A 16,830-nucleotide genomic window follows, 5' to 3' on the forward strand; every position below is an offset into this window, starting at 1 on the left:
ATTGTACTGCATGGAGCGCGACTTGTCAGGCTGACAGGTTGCGCCTGTGTGAACCGGCACTTAGGAATGCAACTAGAAGGGGGGGGGGGGGGGACACCCAAGAACAACAGTGGAGCTTCAGAGTCTGACCTACCTCAGGGATACCGGAACCGCAGGCATATGGAGCAAAGTTGCGGACTAACAAGACGGCGAGAAGGGCGAAGAGGAGAGCCCACAGGATGTACATTATATAATTCAAAATGTACGGGAACGCCCCCTGCAAACAAAAAGAAAAAAAAAAAAAAAAGAAGATTATTAGATGACAAAGTAATAAAAAGGAGGCCGGTCATCATCAAAATATTTACAGAATAGAGTGTAAAAAAAAAAAATTTTATATATATATATATATATATATATATATATATATACACACACACATACATACACACACACACACATACTATAATATATATATAAAAAAAGGTAGATAGATTATATATATATATATATATATATATATATATATATATATATATATATACACACACACACACACACACACATATATATTATATATATATATATATATATATATATATATATATATATATATATATATATATATATATATATATATATATATATATGCCACAGTCGCAATGCTTATCTTTATGCCCGCAGTAAAGATTATCCTCCCTATCACATTCAGTGGGCGTTACCACCACCGAACGCGGCTCATTCAAGGTAATGGGGGAAGTGCCGCAACTGTGTGCAATGCATGCACTTGTGGAATGTTGGTTAATCCCTCTCTTTTTCCACTTCTTGTCCTGGAGACAGGAAATAAATGTAAGCCTCTGCCCTCTTCGGGGCTGCTTACACCAGTTGTGTTGGGCTATACTGGGCAGCTATGCCTAGAGCAGTCCCACGCAAAGACTAGGCAACTATTTTTTTCTTATTTCGATCGTTCACACTCCTGCGTTGTAGTGGTGTGCGATGTCTCCTATCTCCTATCCAACTGTACATCCCTACTGAACTGACTTTGCTGAGTCTGCTATTAATATTTTTGGTAATTGTCTCCTATCTCCTATCCAACTGTACATCCCTACTGAACTGGCTTTGCTGAGTCTGCTATTAATATTTTTGGTAATTGTCTCCTGCTGCCATATCTTTAAACTTCCATATTTACTGCTAGCTCTATAACAAACACACTGCAATAGCAATATTACTGGTGATTGATTCTCAACTCCATGTGGCTTGAGTGATCAAGAGAGGTAATTAGCTTTACGACCCTAGCCTGTGTCTGGCCTGGCCCTGGCCATCTCCTCCCCATATTCAGGTGTCTCACATCAGACCCAATAATGACCAACTGAGAAATGCATCCCAGCTTAGGCTGTCTATAAATTTATGGCAGCTTATGGGGTGGCGCAGACATCATGGCTCTTTCCTGAGTGGCTCTGTCACGAGTGATGCGCAGTTTCACCGGCGCAGTTTAACGAAAGCAGGATAACTAAAGCTGCATGAACAACAGGAACTCTGCTCCACTCTGCAAGACGACAAGCAAACCAACTTTGAAATTTATTTTATATTAGGTTAGTTTCCCACTCTCTAGCCACTAACATGCTCCTTATTCTCTTCCTTCTCACATTGGTGTCTTCTATCCTCAAATTATCTTTACTCTACCCCTCCTCTCTTCCCTGCAGCATGCACATATCACCCTCACTCCTACCCTCTCCCTACTATGGCACCCATCATCTCCTGCATTTGCTGCACCCACATGCTGACATAAACTCCAGGGCCACTAGACACGTGCGCTCATGCACATCCCACTCCCACCTTGCCTTCCTCACCCTCCTCCTTCTCCTAGTCTCAGGTGATATTTCTCCTAATCCTGGTCCGCCATTTTCCAAATGCAAGCCACATATCCAATACCCCTCCCCCTCTGGCAACCACCGCAATCCACTCAGTTTAATTTCTATCCCCCTACTTCCTCAAAGCACCCCACCAATCTCATGTGCCCTGTGGAACGCCTGCTCCATCTGTAACAAGCTAACATCTGTACATGACCTCTTCATCTCTCATGGCTTGAACATACTGGCCATAACAGAAACCTGGCTGCAAAATTTTGACTCAGCTTCTCCTGCTGCCCTCTCCCATGGTGGTCTCCATTGGACTCACTCCTCCAGACCCAACAGACAGAAAGGAGGTGGAGTTGGCTTCCTTCTGTCCCCACAAAGCACCTTCCAAGTCCTTACTGTCCCTCCCTCTCTATCACTCTCTTCTTTCGAGATGCACTGTATTCGTCTGTTTTCTCCCATTTCTCTGAGGATTGCAGCAATTTATAGGCCTCCAGGACCGGTATCGCGCTTCATTGATGACTTTGCTGCCTGGCTACCCTACTTTCTCTCCTCTGAAATACCCACCATTATTCTTGGTGACTTTAACATTCCTGTCAATGTCAACAGCCCAACTACAGCTAAACTTCTCAACTTAACCTCATCTTTTGACCTAACCCAATGGACACATACTTCCACTCACTCCAATGGTAATACCCTTGACCTTGTATTCTCCCATCTCTGCAACCCTGGCAACCTCACCAACACCCCCTTTCCTCTCTCTGATCACAACCTTATTAGTTTCACTGTATCCTTGCCTCCAACCACCCATCCCTCCAAGCAGCAAACAATTACTTGTAGAAACCTTCGCCACTTTAACCCTTCTCTTCTCTATTCTGCTACTGACAACCTATATGACATAATCTCTACCCTGTCCTGTCCTGACCTGGCCACTTCTGTCTACAACAGTTCACTCTCATCATCACTAGATGCACTTGCTCCCCTAACCACACGCAGAATTAGGCCCCGACCGTTACAACCCTGGCAAACTGACAACACTAGAAATCTCAAGAGACATTGCCGTGCTCTTGAACGACTGTGGCGTAAAACCAAATGCCTGCAAGATTTCACCCTATATAAATCTGCCCTTCTAAAATACAATTCATGCCTCCATGCTGCCAAACAAGCCTACTTTGTCTCTCTTATTAATTCCTTGTCATCCAGTCCCCGTCGGCTCTTCTCAACCTTTAACTCTCTGCTTCGTCCACCACCCCCTCTACCCACTAACTCACTCACTGCCCAAGAGATTGCCAATCACTTCAAAGACAAGATCAATGCAATTCGTGAGGACATCTCCACTGTGCGTACATCTTCCCCACCCATCATACCTTGCCCAGCAGCACATTCAACCCTCTCCTCTTTTGAATTGGCTACTACGGAAGAGGTTACAAAAATTTTCTCGAATGCTCACCTAACCAATTTTCCCTTGGATCCTGTTCCCTCACAACTACTACGGTCACCCTCTTCTTCTATCCTATGCTCCCTCACCCACATCTTCAATCTCTCCCTTTCTAGTGGCATTTTCCCCTCCCCTCTAAAACATGCACAGATCACTCCCATTCTTAAAAAGCCCTCACTGGACCCTACCGACCTGAACAACTTAAGACCCATCTCATTACTCCCATTCACCTCTAAACTTCTAGAACGCTTAGTCTACAACCGTCTTAGCTCCTACCTCAATGAAAATAACCTTCTTGACCCCTTACAGTCTGGCTTTCGCTCGCAGCACTCCACGGAAACTACCTTACTAAAACTCACTAACGATTTACTAAGTGCTAAAACCAACAGCCAGTACTCCATACTCCTACTACTTGACCTCTCTGCGGCCTTTGATACTGTTGACCACCCGCTCCTTCTCAATAAACTACATTCCCTTGGCCTCCGAGATTCTGCTCTATCCTGGTTCTCTGGCTATTTATCACAGCGCTCCTTCAGTGTCACCTACAACTCTGTCTCCTCCTCTCCATTGCCCCTTTCTGTGGGGGTCCCCCAAGGCTCGGTTCTTGGACCCCTTCTCTTCTCTATCTACACCACCTCCCTTGGTCACCTAATAACTGCCCACGGCTTCCAATACCACTTATACGCTGATGACACCCAAATCTATCTGTCTACTCCTCACCTCACTCCTTCAGTCTCCTCTCGCATTACTAACTTACTAACTGACATATCAGCATGGATGTCGCATCACTTCCTTAAACTAAATCTCTCTAAAACTGAGCTATTAATATTCCCCCCCACCCGTGCCCCCCTCCATGACTTTTCCATCAAAATCAACAATGCAACCATCAGTCCCTCCCCTCACGCCAGGGTACTAGGTGTAATCCTAGACTCCGACTTGTCATTTCAGCCTCAAATCCAGTCATTGTCAAAAGTTTGTAGAATTCACCTCCGTAACATCTCTAAAATTCGCCCTTTTTTAACAAATGAAACCACCAAGCTCCTCATTCACTCCCTTGTTATCTCTCGCCTTGACTATTGCAACTCCCTTCTCATTGGCCTACCGCTCCATAGGCTCCTCCCCTCTTCAGTCTATCATGAATGCTGCTGCCAGACTTATCCACCTTACCAACCGCTCAGTGTCTGCCAACCCTCTACTTCAATCCCTACACTGGCTCCCAATCACCCAGCGAATTAAATTCAAAATTCTAACCACAACATACAAAGCCATTCACAACTCTGCCCCAAGCTACATCACTAATCTTGTCTCCAAATATCACCCAAATCGTCCTCTCCGCTCTTCTCAAGACCTCCTGCTTTCAAGCTCTCTCATCTCCTCCTCCCATGCTCGTCTCCAGGATTTCTCCAGAGCCTCTCCCATCCTCTGGAACTCGCTACCTCCATCTATCCGGCTAGCCCCTACTCTTGCTACCTTCAGGCAATCCCTGAAAACTCATCTCTTCAGGAAAGCCTATCACGTCTCCAACTAATCTCCTACCACTTCCACCAGCTCATTCCCCACAGTTACAACCTTTTGTACCACCTGCCCCACCCTATTAGATTGTAAGCTCTTCTGAGCAGGGCCCTCTTAATCCTATTGTATTGTATTGTATTATATTATAACTGTATTGTCTCCCTTTTAAGCGTAAACTGTTGGCGCTATATAAATCCTGAATAATAATAATAATAATAATAATAATAATAATAATAACTGCAGCTGTTCTCCGTCAGCTCTAAGCCAGAGAACTGAGTGATCACATGACCCCTGATTGATCAGTTCTAGGTCAGCTTGAAGCGGAGAGCAGTGACTGTCAGTCATTGCTCTCTGCTCTGCCCCGTCAGTGTTCACTGGAGTGCCAGGCTGGAGAGGGGGCTGGTGCAGCTGGCTTTGTCTCTGCCGAGCACTGAGAGCCGGAGCCAGCTGTCAATCAGGCAACTTGGAGGATCCTGACAATATGGCCGGAATTAAATACAATAAAGTGACTGCGCTTAGGACAAGTGTAAAGGTGTGCAGCCCCCCTAAAGAAACTCCACAGGTGTTTCTGAAATAGCTGTGTATATATATATATATATATGAGAATGGGGTAATGGCGCTCCCTCGAATTTTATTGGGCAGGTAAGTGGTGTGCTGTACCACTAATAATTAAAAATATATAAACTCCACATCGAGTGACTCCACCCGGATAGGTTAAGTGTGGGTAAATAAATACTCAACCTTGAAGTACAAAGTCTACCTTCACGTCCGTGAATGTGCAGATAAAAAATAATAATAATAATAAAGGTGCTAAGACCGTAGAGTTATAGGTGATAGTGTGATAAGAGGTCTACCCTATTTAAGCCCTATTAGTGTGACCGTGACAAGTGGTTAATTGAATAAACTCAACATATGTGTGCACATTCCAGGCATATGTGATAATGTGCCTGTGATTTAACAGAATATGAATCTGAAATAACCAATAAGCAAAGTGACTGCAGGCTGGTTGAACACCCTATCCCACATTAGGCCTTTACCATATTTACACCCTACGCATAAAACAAAAGTGCTTGTTTACAACAATATCCTTTAAGCCTATATTAATTACTAGGCATAATAATGAACAGTCCAAAAAATGTGTTAACCAGTCCGTGGTTGTGAAGAAAAACTTCAGTGCAGTGTGGAGGCACCCCAGACGAAAAACTTATAAGCAAACTTAAAATTGTGACTTGAGTGCGTTCAGCGTTCTTGGTGACTTGGTGCTCCCCCTCAAGGGTCCCCACTCACCAGATCCATCCACCCCAGAGGGGTAACTCGCATAAGGAATGTGGCCTCTGCGATCCTCCTGCCGCCACGGTAGGTAGGTTTCCCAGGAAGGTCCTCAGCATATGCAGGTTGGAGAAATTTTAATCACTCATGCAGGAAAAAAGAGGAAAGGTGGACTTCCATAGTGTAGTAGTTGGATTTAATCCAAAAAAACTTTATTTAAAACTTTGAAATAAAAAAACTACAGTCCAGATCAGCTGGCTGTAGAAATAAGCATCATACAAATATAAAAACAAAAAATAAGTGAATTAGAATAGGCACACCATAAGCCTAGGTTTGCAGTAAAAACTGTGCCTTGCACAACCGCTCACATACTGTAAAAAAATCCTGGCCGGGTAGCTCGTATCCCAAGGTGGAAGTGGAGAGAGCGTGTGCGCTCCACCGGCCTAGTAAGCGGAAATGACGTAGCGTGCGTGGCGCCGTCGTACGCGTTTCGTCATAGACGTCCTCAGCGACGAAACGCGTACGACGGCGCCACGCACGCTACGTCATTTCCGCTTACTAGGCCGGTGGAGCGCAGGTGGAGCGCACACGCTCTCTCCACTTCCACCTTGGGATACGAGCTACCCGGCCAGGATTTTTTTACAGTATGTGAGCGGTTGTGCAAGGCACAGTTTTTACTGCAAACCTAGGCTTATGGTGTGCCTATTCTAATTCACTTATTTTTTGTTTTTATATTTGTATGATGCTTATTTCTACAGCCAGCTGATCTGGACTGTAGTTTTTTTATTTCAAAGTTTTAAATAAAGTTTTTTTGGATTAAATCCAACTACTACACTATGGAAGTCCACCTTTCCTCTTTTTTCCTGCATGAGTGATTAAAATTTCTCCAACCTGCATATGCTGAGGACCTTCCTGGGAAACCTACCTACCGTGGCGGCAGGAGGATCGCAGAGGCCACATTCCTTATGCGAGTTACCCCTCTGGGGTGGATGGATCTGGTGAGTGGGGACCCTTGAGGGGGAGCACCAAGTCACCAAGAACGCTGAACGCACTCAAGTCACAATTTTAAGTTTGCTTATAAGTTTTTCGTCTGGGGTGCCTCCACACTGCACTGAAGTTTTTCTTCACAACCACGGACTGGTTAACACATTTTTTGGACTGTTCATTATTATGCCTAGTAATTAATATAGGCGTAAAGGATATTGTTGTAAACAAGCACTTTTGTTTTATGCGTAGGGTGTAAATATGGTAAAGGCCTAATGTGGGATAGGGTGTTCAACCAGCCTGCAGTCACTTTGCTTATTGGTTATTTCAGATTCATATTCTGTTAAATCACAGGCACATTATCACATATGCCTGGAATGTGCACACATATGTTGAGTTTATTCAATTAACCACTTGTCACGGTCACACTAATAGGGCTTAAATAGGGTAGACCTCTTATCACACTATCACCTATAACTCTACGGTCTTAGCACCTTTATTATTATTATTATTATTATTTTTTATCTGCACATTCACGGACGTGAAGGTAGACTTTGTACTTCAAGGTTGAGTATTTATTTACCCACACTTAACCTATCCGGGTGGAGTCACTCGATGTGGAGTTTATATATTTTTAATTATTAGTGGTACAGCACACCACTTACCTGCCCAATAAAATTCGAGGGAGCGCCATTACCCCATTCCCATATATATACAGCAATATGGCCGGAATGCTTCCAGCACCTGGAGCTGCTCTGTGATGGAGGTACACAAGTAGGTTCACTCCTGTGACCCAAATGAGAAGTATGAGCAAACAAGCTTTGACCACACGTCTCTTTTATTAGAATCTTGGCATTAAAAGAGAAGTATGGCATTTTGTTTTTATTCAAGAATCATACCTTACTTAGGTGGATGCTGCATCATCTGTCCCTAACCCCTCTAAGGCCGAGAACCGAGCGATCAAACGCCGCCGTTCGCTCGGTTCTCAGAGCTCCCTGAGCAGAGGGTCGGTGACTGTCAGTCACCGGCTCTCTGCTCCGCCCCCTCCTCACTCACTGGAGCGCTGGGCTGTGGAGGGGGCGGGAGCAGCTGGCTCAGGCTCTCAGCAGCTTGCTGAGAGGCCGAGCCGGGTGCCACTTCAGGCATGTGGGCAGATCCCGACTTTATAGTCATGATCTTGCCCGAGCCTAGACTGGCTCTGCGACGTCATCTGACAGCGGGCTTCAGCCAACTTGGCAAGAAAAGAAAAGGCTGCACATCCAGAACTTCCGATTGCCTTTTTTTTTTGCTTCACAAAGATAACACCAAAGACACCAAACTGTGGTCATGTAGGCACGTTTCACACATCTTGTGCTTAATCATTAATGATTAAGTAATGATTAAGCACAAGATGTATGTGTGAAACGCGTCTACGTGACCACAGTTTGGCGTCTCTGGTATTATCTTTGTGAAGCAAAATAAAAGGCAATCGGAAGTTCTGGATGTGCAGCCATTTCTTTCTTCGTTCCAAGTTTCCCAGGCGGGCCGGGGCTAGCACTCTGCAAGATACTCCAATCAGCCTCATCTTTATACACCTGGAGCAGCGGTTCTTTTTCTTGTATACGGGCTTCAGCCAACTGTCTGCTGAGAACGGGTCACAGGAGTGCAGAATGAACTTCACTTCTGTGATCCATAGGAGACGTCCAGCCAAACGTCCTTCTCCTTTAAATTTTAGAACCTTTTGAATAAGGCAGCTGTGGTAAATGCCCCTCCCAGTATAATCACAGGTACATGCCAATGCCCAGCATCCAGGATACAATTCAAAAGATCCTTCTAAGCTCGCACCTCTGACCCTCCGAGGATTAACTCGGACCAACTTCTCCATTCCGGACAGTTATTCCTGTCTGCAAATTCCACATTCACAGATTTCCAGCAGCACTGCTCGTGGTTAAACCAGAAGCCAGCCATACAAATCCCCTCCTTCAGGTCCGTCATCCAGTGCGAGGAAATGTCAATCAGACCAGCTAAGGAACCTGAAATCAAAGCAGATCACATGTGTGACAAATCAACCACTTCTGTCATATTCATTATTATGAAAGTGTTAGAGAACTTCCGCACTTTATATCAGCTTATCCCAAACCGCTAACACTACAGGAATGTCACATAGCCACTTTAAAAAGTGGTTGTAAACCCCTTTGTCTTACAATATGGGAAAAGTCCCCCGGGGGGGAATAAATTCTTTATTAAAGTGTACATAAGATAAGAGCTCTGGTAAAGGAGTAAGAACCATTCCAACTACATAAAAAAATGCAAACACAGAATTATACATGGCATCACAATTCAAAATGTCAGTTGTATAAAAAATGCTGACACGTTTCGACCCATGCGATTAGGGCCTTCGTCAGAGGTTTTGTTTGCTGCAAAAGGATTTTTAACATTTCATATGTCACATTTCAACAAGTAGTTCATAGATCATAGTATAAAGAATATAATATATATATATATATATATATAGATATATATATATATATATATATATATCTATATATATATATATATATATATATATATATCTATAGATATATATAGATATAGATAGATGACATATAGTTACCCAATAAGAAATGTATTCGGAGAGAGCCCTCCTAGACCGGAGTTCCCTTAAACGCTGTCAAATAATCCCACAGACTCCTCGGCTAAATCGGTACCACAAAGGGAGACGGCACTCAAGAAGATACGGCTTGCAAGAAGTCACACATATAGGCACTCCCCATGGCGTGCCGGAAGGAATATATATATATATATATATATATATATATATATATATATATATATACACACATACATACACACACATATTATATTATATTATATTATATAATATATATATATATATATATATATATATATATATATATATATATATATATATATATATATATATATATATATATATATATACACACACACACACATATATATACACATATACATATACACACACATATAAACATATATCCCTTCCGGCACGCCATGGGAAGTGCTTATATGTGTGACTTCTTGCAAGCCGTATCTTCTTGAGTGTCGTCTCCCTTTGTGGTACCGATTTAGCCGTGGAGTCTGTGGGATTATTTGACAGCGTTTAAGGGAACTCCGGTCTAGGAGGGCTCTCTTTAAATACATTTCTTACTGGGTAACTATATGTCATCTATATATTCGTTATACTATGATCTATGAACTACTTGTTCGTAGAAATGTGATATATGAAATGTTAAAAATCTTTTTGCAGCAAACGAATCCTCTGAAGACCTTAATCGCATGGGTCGAAACGCAGCAGTATTTTTTACACAACTGACATTTTGAAATGCAATGCCATGTATAATTCTGTGTTTGCATTTTTTAGGTATTTGGAATGGTTCTTACTCCTTTACCAGAGCTCATATTTTAACTGCCATGGTATTATCTTATGTACACTTTAATAAAGAATTTATTTTTTCTATATCAAACCACTCACTTTATTTATTTTGCTGCTAAAAAAAACCCCTGGGGGAACTTTTCCCATATTGTACTATTGGGGTGTGCAGCATTATTACTTCCTAATATGTGTCTTTCCCAAGCTACCTTTGTCTTACTTTTATCTATAAGTGAGCCTAGAATAAGGCTTACCTATAGGTAGTGGAAATATCTCCTAAACATGCGCCGTTTAGGAGATACTTCACTTGTAGTGCGCCAATGTCGTCATCGGCGCACGTGCTGTGAAGAAACGGACCACCGTGCCGTTTCTTCCCCCAGCGTGCGCCGTGACCGACGGCTCCCATGTGCATGCTCGGGAGTGACGTCACGCGGCTCCGGCCAGTCACAGAGCCGGAGTCCGCGACCCCGGAAGGAAGAGGGGCGAAGATGGACGCGGCCTGCACAGGGGACATTGCGGGCTTCGTTTGCAGGTAAGTGTCATATAATGGGCTAGTATGCAATGCATACTGGCCCATTATGCTTTTCATTTTTAATCCCTCAGCTAAGAACAGAGGGAATGTTATCACTTATTACCTTTTGTACCACTCAATCCCTCCCTTTAGAATGTAAGCTCTACGTGCCGGGCCCTCCTGTCCCTTCTGTATTGAACTGAACTGTAATTGTGCTGTCCGCCCTCTACATTGTAAAGCACTGCATACACTGTTGGCGCTATATAAATAGTGTATAATAATAATAATAATAATAATAACTTAAAAAAAAAAATTTTAAAAAGGGTAGAAAAAAGGATTTATAATGTATTTTTAGATCTCTACAGAAATGTTTTGCCTTTCATTTCTATTTCAAACTGGGCTGTTTTACAAGGCGATCTTTTACAATCATCCTAAAAGGTTCTGCATCTATTGGGGACAATTCCTTTACCTGCAGACAAACCGATCAGCAGCATTAACATCCATCCTGAGAAAGCGTCACTAACACTGTGCAAGAGGGCCCATGTGGATTCTTTACTCTTGCTAAGGATCTGTGGAAGAAAGTGTTACAGGTCATTTACTGGTCCAGGAATTACATTAGAATTGTATACACTGTATAATAGGAAACGACCGATATCGGTTTTTCGGTGCCGATAAGATTCTGATATTTTGGCCACCTCCCAGGCCGATATTCTATACATTTAAATAAAAAAAAAATTTTAAAAAGTATACTTTTTTTTTTTTTTTAACCGCTTCAGCCCCGGAAGATTTTACCCCCTTCCTGACCAGAGCACTTTTTTGCGATTTGGCACTGCGTCAATTTAACTGACAATTGCGCGGTCGTGCGATGTTGCACCCAAACAAAATTGTCTCTTTTTTCTCCACAAATAGAGCTTTCTTTTGGTGGTATTTGATCACCTCTGCCGTTTTTATTTTTTTGCACTATAAACAAAAAAAGAGCGACAATTTTGATTAAAAAAAAGCATTATTTTTTACTTTTTAGCTATAATAAATATCCCCAAACATATATATTATAGAGAGGGAGAGGGAGAGGGAAAAGATAAGAAAAGAAAAATATATATATGAGAGAGAGAGAGAGAGAGAGAGAGAGAGAGAGAGAGAGAGAGAGAGAGAGAGAGAGAGAGAGAGAGAGAGAGAGAGAGAGAGAGAGAGAGAGAGAGAGAGAGAATATAAATATATATATAAAGAAAGAAAGAGAGAGAGTGTATGTGTATATATATATATATATATATATATATATACACATACATACACTTTTAGCTATAATAAATATCCCCAAAAATCTATATTATAGAGAGGGAGAGGGAAAAGAAAAGAAAAGTAGGGAGGGGAGAAAAAGAAAGAAAGAAAGAAAGAAAGAAAGAAAGAAAGAAAGAAAGAAAGAAAGAAAGAAAGAAAGAAAGAAAGAAAGAAAGAAAGAAAGAAAGAGTATATATATATATATATATATATATATATATATATATATATATATATACACATACATACATACACACATACACACACATACACACACATACATACACTCTAATTTTTTCCTCAGTTTAGGTTGATATGTATTCTTCTACATATTTTTGGTTTAAAAAAAATAATAATAAATAAAAAAAAGATTGCAATAAGCGTATATTGATTGGTTTGCGCAAAACTTATAGCGTCTACAAATTAGGGGATAGTTTTATGGCATTTTATTATAATTTTTTTTTTTTTTTTTATTAGTAATGGCAGCGATCTGCGATTTTTTTTATCTAGACTGCAACATTATGTTGGACACATCGGACACTTCTGACACTATTTTGGGACCATTGTCCTTTATACAGCGATCGGTGCTATAAAAATGCACCGATTACTGTGTAAATGACACTGGCAGGGAAGGGGTTAACCAATAGGGAGCGATCAAGGGGTTAAGTGTGTCCTGGGGAGGGATTCTAACTGTGGGGGGGGAGGGGCTTCCACTCACATGACAGCGATCAGCGCTCCTGATGACAGGGAGCAGGGATCTCTGTCGTGACACAAGGCAGAACGGGGAAATGCCTTGTTTACATAGGAATCTCCCCGTTCGCCCTCTCCGTGACACGATCGCGGGACACCAGCGGGCATTGAGTCCGCGGGACCCGCAGGCACACTCCCGCGGCGTGTGCAGTTGGCATGTGCGCCCGCAAGGCGGCAAATTCAAAGGGCCGTACAGGTATGCCCATTTGCCTGTACGAGCCATTCTGCCGACATATCTGTGTGCGGCGGTTGGCAAGCGGGTTAATCACTGTTATTGCTGTCACAAGTAATGTAAACATCCCTTGTGACAGTAATAGGCACCCTTTATGAGTATAGGGACTCTTTATGGAGGGATCGGTGGGTCTAAAAGACCCCAAAACCCCTCTCCTCTGCACTTGAAAGTATTAAAAACGTCAAGATTGGCGTTTTTGAATACTTTAAGATGTCAGTAATCCGGGAAGTGATGTCATGACATTGCTTCCGGGTTACTAGATCCGAGACCCCAACGAAGCATCGGCTTTGTGTGGGTCTTCGGCCAGCCGGCGTCGCCCCGGTAAAACACATTGAAGCAATATCGGTAATATCTGCTACGTTCAGACCCGATACTTCAAAAAAAGTGAATATCGGCCACGACAATCGGTCCATCCCTAATACTGTATTTACTGTATACTCACACACACACACATCTATCTTACCTCTCGGTGTCGATCTCGGTCTCTAGACTTCTCCCGTACCCAATCGATCGTATTAAAGTCTTCGTACGTTCCCACGCCAGGTACCTCCAGAAAATCCGTCGTCGCCTTGCTTGAGCCGTGGACTCCATTCCCATTATAGGATGGGAAGCCTGCAAGACAGACAACAGTCATTACAGAAGGAAATCGTCGCTAACTTTGGGGTCCGACTCTTGGTACTGGAGCACTCAGAATCTGGGGCAGCTACACCTGGCAACCAATCAGCTTCTAACTTCAGGCTTTGGCAAATAAAACCTGGAAGCTGATTGGTTTCAATGCAGAACGGCACCAGATATTGCACTCTCCAGTTTCTAGTAAATAACCCCCCCAGTATGGCCGAATGTTTGTAGACACCTGATCATTACACATACAATATGGCCAAAGTATGACCACCTCCCATTAACCACTTGATCGGAAGATTTACCCCCCTTCCTGACCAGGCCTTTTTTTTTTGGGACACGGCACTGCGTTATTTTAACTGACAATTGCGCGGTTGTGCGACTCTGTACCCAAATAAAATTGATGTCCTTTTTTAACCCCACAAATTGAGCTTTCTTTTGTGGTATTTGATCACCTCTGCGTTTTTTCTATTCCTTGCGCTGTAAACAAAAAAAAAAAAAAGAATTTTATATATATATATATATATATATATATATATATATATATATATATATATATATATATATATATATATATATATATATATATATATATATATATATATATACATATACATACATACATACATACATACATACATACACACACATATACACACACACACTTTTTTTTTTTTTGTTTTTTTAGATTTTTTTTTTTTTTATTATTTATTTATTTATTTTTTTTAATATAAAACATATCCAATAAAAAAAAGTTTCGGCCAATATGTATTCTGCTACATATTTTTGGTAAAAGAAAAATCCCAATAAGCGTATATTAATTGGTTTGCAAAAAAAGTTATAGCGTCTCTACAAAACTACGAGATAGATGAGGTCCCTGTACTCCAATGTCCTCCACACTCACCACATCTCATCCAATAGAGCACCTCTGGGATACGGATCATTATATACGCAGCACCGGAAAACCCCTCCCCCGCATGGCGTTTAATAAAAAAAATAATTAATAAATTTAAAAAAAACCTTGTTTTGCTCTAATCCCCCTGTGCCCCCTTCTCTTGGTGAAGGGAAAAATCACATACATGGTCAGATCTCGTATACACGGTCAGATCTCATATGGTCAGATCTCGTATACACGGTCAGATCTCGTATAGGAACAGATCTCGTATACACGGTCAGATCTCGTATAGGTACAGATCTCGTATACACGGTCAGATCTCGTATAGGTACAGATCTCGTATACACGGTCAGATCTCGTATAGGAACAGATCTCGTATACACAGTCAGATCTCGTATACACGGTCAGATCTCGTATAGGAACAGATCTCGTATACACAGTCAGATCTCGTATACACGGTCAGATCTCGTATAGGAACAGATCTCGTATACACGGTCAGATCTCGTATACATGGTCAGATCTCGTATACATGGTCAGATCTCGTATACATGGTCAGATCTCGTATACATGGTCAGATCTCGTATACATGGTCAGATCTCGTATACATGGTCAGATCTCATATACATGGTCAGATCTCATATACATGGTCAGATCTCGTATGGTCAGATCTCATATACATGGTCAGATCTCGTATACATGGTCAGATCTCGTATGGTCAGATCTCATATACATGGTCAGATCTCGTATACATCGTCAGATCTCGTATGGTCAGATCTCATATACATGGTCAGATCTCGTATACATGGTCAGATCTCGTATACATCGTCAGATCTCGTATACATCGTCAGATCTCGTATACATGGTCAGATCTCGTATACATGGTCAGATCTCGTATACATGGTCAGATCTCGTATACATGGTCAGATCTCGTATACATGGTCAGATCTCGTATACATGGTCAGATCTCGTATACATGGTCAGATCTCATATACATGGTCAGATCTCATATACATGGTCAGATCTCATATACATGGTCAGATCTCATATACATGGTCAGATCTCGTATACATCGTCAGATCTCGTATGGTCAGATCTCATATACATCATCAGATCTCGTATACATGGTCAGATCTCGTATACATCGTCAGATCTCGAAGCTCACCGGTAACGTCTGCAGCCGCCCCCAGCATTTCTCCATACTGTCCCGTCTTCATCCTGCACCGTCACATCCATAACCTCCCGTCCGACTAAAGGTTAAATCTCAGTCCCCTCCCCCTCCTCCACTTCATTAATCATTCATCCCTTGCCATTCACTTAAGCACAAACAAATGTCTTCAAAGTGTCCTAAAGCCAAACTCCGGGCAAAAAGCCAAATCCACAAATAAAATACGTATGTCATCTGTTTTTTTTGCCTGCCAAAAAGGATTTGGATCTTGTCCAGCCAGTCCTGAAAGTTACACAGCTCCGTCTGGCAGCTCGGGAGACCTGGTTTTCTCTGCTACAGTTCAGTAACATTTACAGGTCTTATCCCTCCCCCCAGCCTGTGATTGGATAGTGAAGAGAGATGCAGCAGACAGGTGATGAGTTCCTCTCTCTGTCACTCGGCTCTCTTCTCCTGTTAGCATGTTCCTCGTTAGAACTAAAGGGCACCTTATTGGTTCCTTGTGCTGCTTCTCCCTCCACTAGACTGAGCTCTATTGTACAGAAACAGCAAGAGGCTGCTAAGGCAAAATTCAGGTGCTTACACTGCTTGCATTTATGTTTTAGGTCCCATTCACATACCGATCTGTATGTCCGTGCGAAGGGCCGTCTTCAACCACCCAGGATGCACTGGTGTTCTGGGCAAGGGCCAACAGGCTGCCTGCACAACCCCTGCCGGGAACACTTGTGCCTTCTGATTGGCTAAAGACAGCCATTTGCGCAGGCATATAGATCGGTATGAACATGTGAATGAGGCTTTAAAGTGCAAGTTCACCTTTACAGAAAATCTACACCAGACCCCCCTCCCAACTGTACTCACCTCCCTCCAGGCACCCACAAGCTACTCCAACCATCCGGGGGATTTAAAAATTCCAGCTGCTCTCTTTCCTCTCCGTCCAATTGTCAGGGCTGGGCCCAGC

At 42.4% G+C, this 16,830-nt stretch overlaps 1 protein-coding gene across 3 annotated transcripts in view; it reads right to left on the reverse strand.

Moving 5' to 3' along the window:
• CLCN5 (chloride voltage-gated channel 5) overlaps nucleotides 1–16,830 on the reverse strand; it is an 83,818-nt gene that overhangs the window by 31,005 nt on the left and 35,983 nt on the right. For 2 of the 3 annotated variants that reach the window (XM_073600582.1, XM_073600581.1), the window contains exons 4-7: nucleotides 13,661–13,809; nucleotides 11,407–11,506; nucleotides 8,860–9,047; nucleotides 134–256 (exon numbers count right to left, since the gene is read on the reverse strand). In XM_073600582.1, the coding sequence (XP_073456683.1) occupies nucleotides 134–256; nucleotides 8,860–9,047; nucleotides 11,407–11,506; nucleotides 13,661–13,809 (560 nt within the window). Of the gene's footprint in view, nucleotides 1–133; nucleotides 257–8,859; nucleotides 9,048–11,406; nucleotides 11,507–13,660; nucleotides 13,810–15,872; nucleotides 15,970–16,830 lie in introns of those variants that run through there. The other variant, XM_073600583.1, reaches the window with a different exon arrangement.

This window comes from Aquarana catesbeiana, linkage group LG09 (genome assembly GCF_042186555.1).
Source record: "Aquarana catesbeiana isolate 2022-GZ linkage group LG09, ASM4218655v1, whole genome shotgun sequence".
Lineage (NCBI taxonomy): Eukaryota > Metazoa > Chordata > Amphibia > Anura > Ranidae > Aquarana > Aquarana catesbeiana.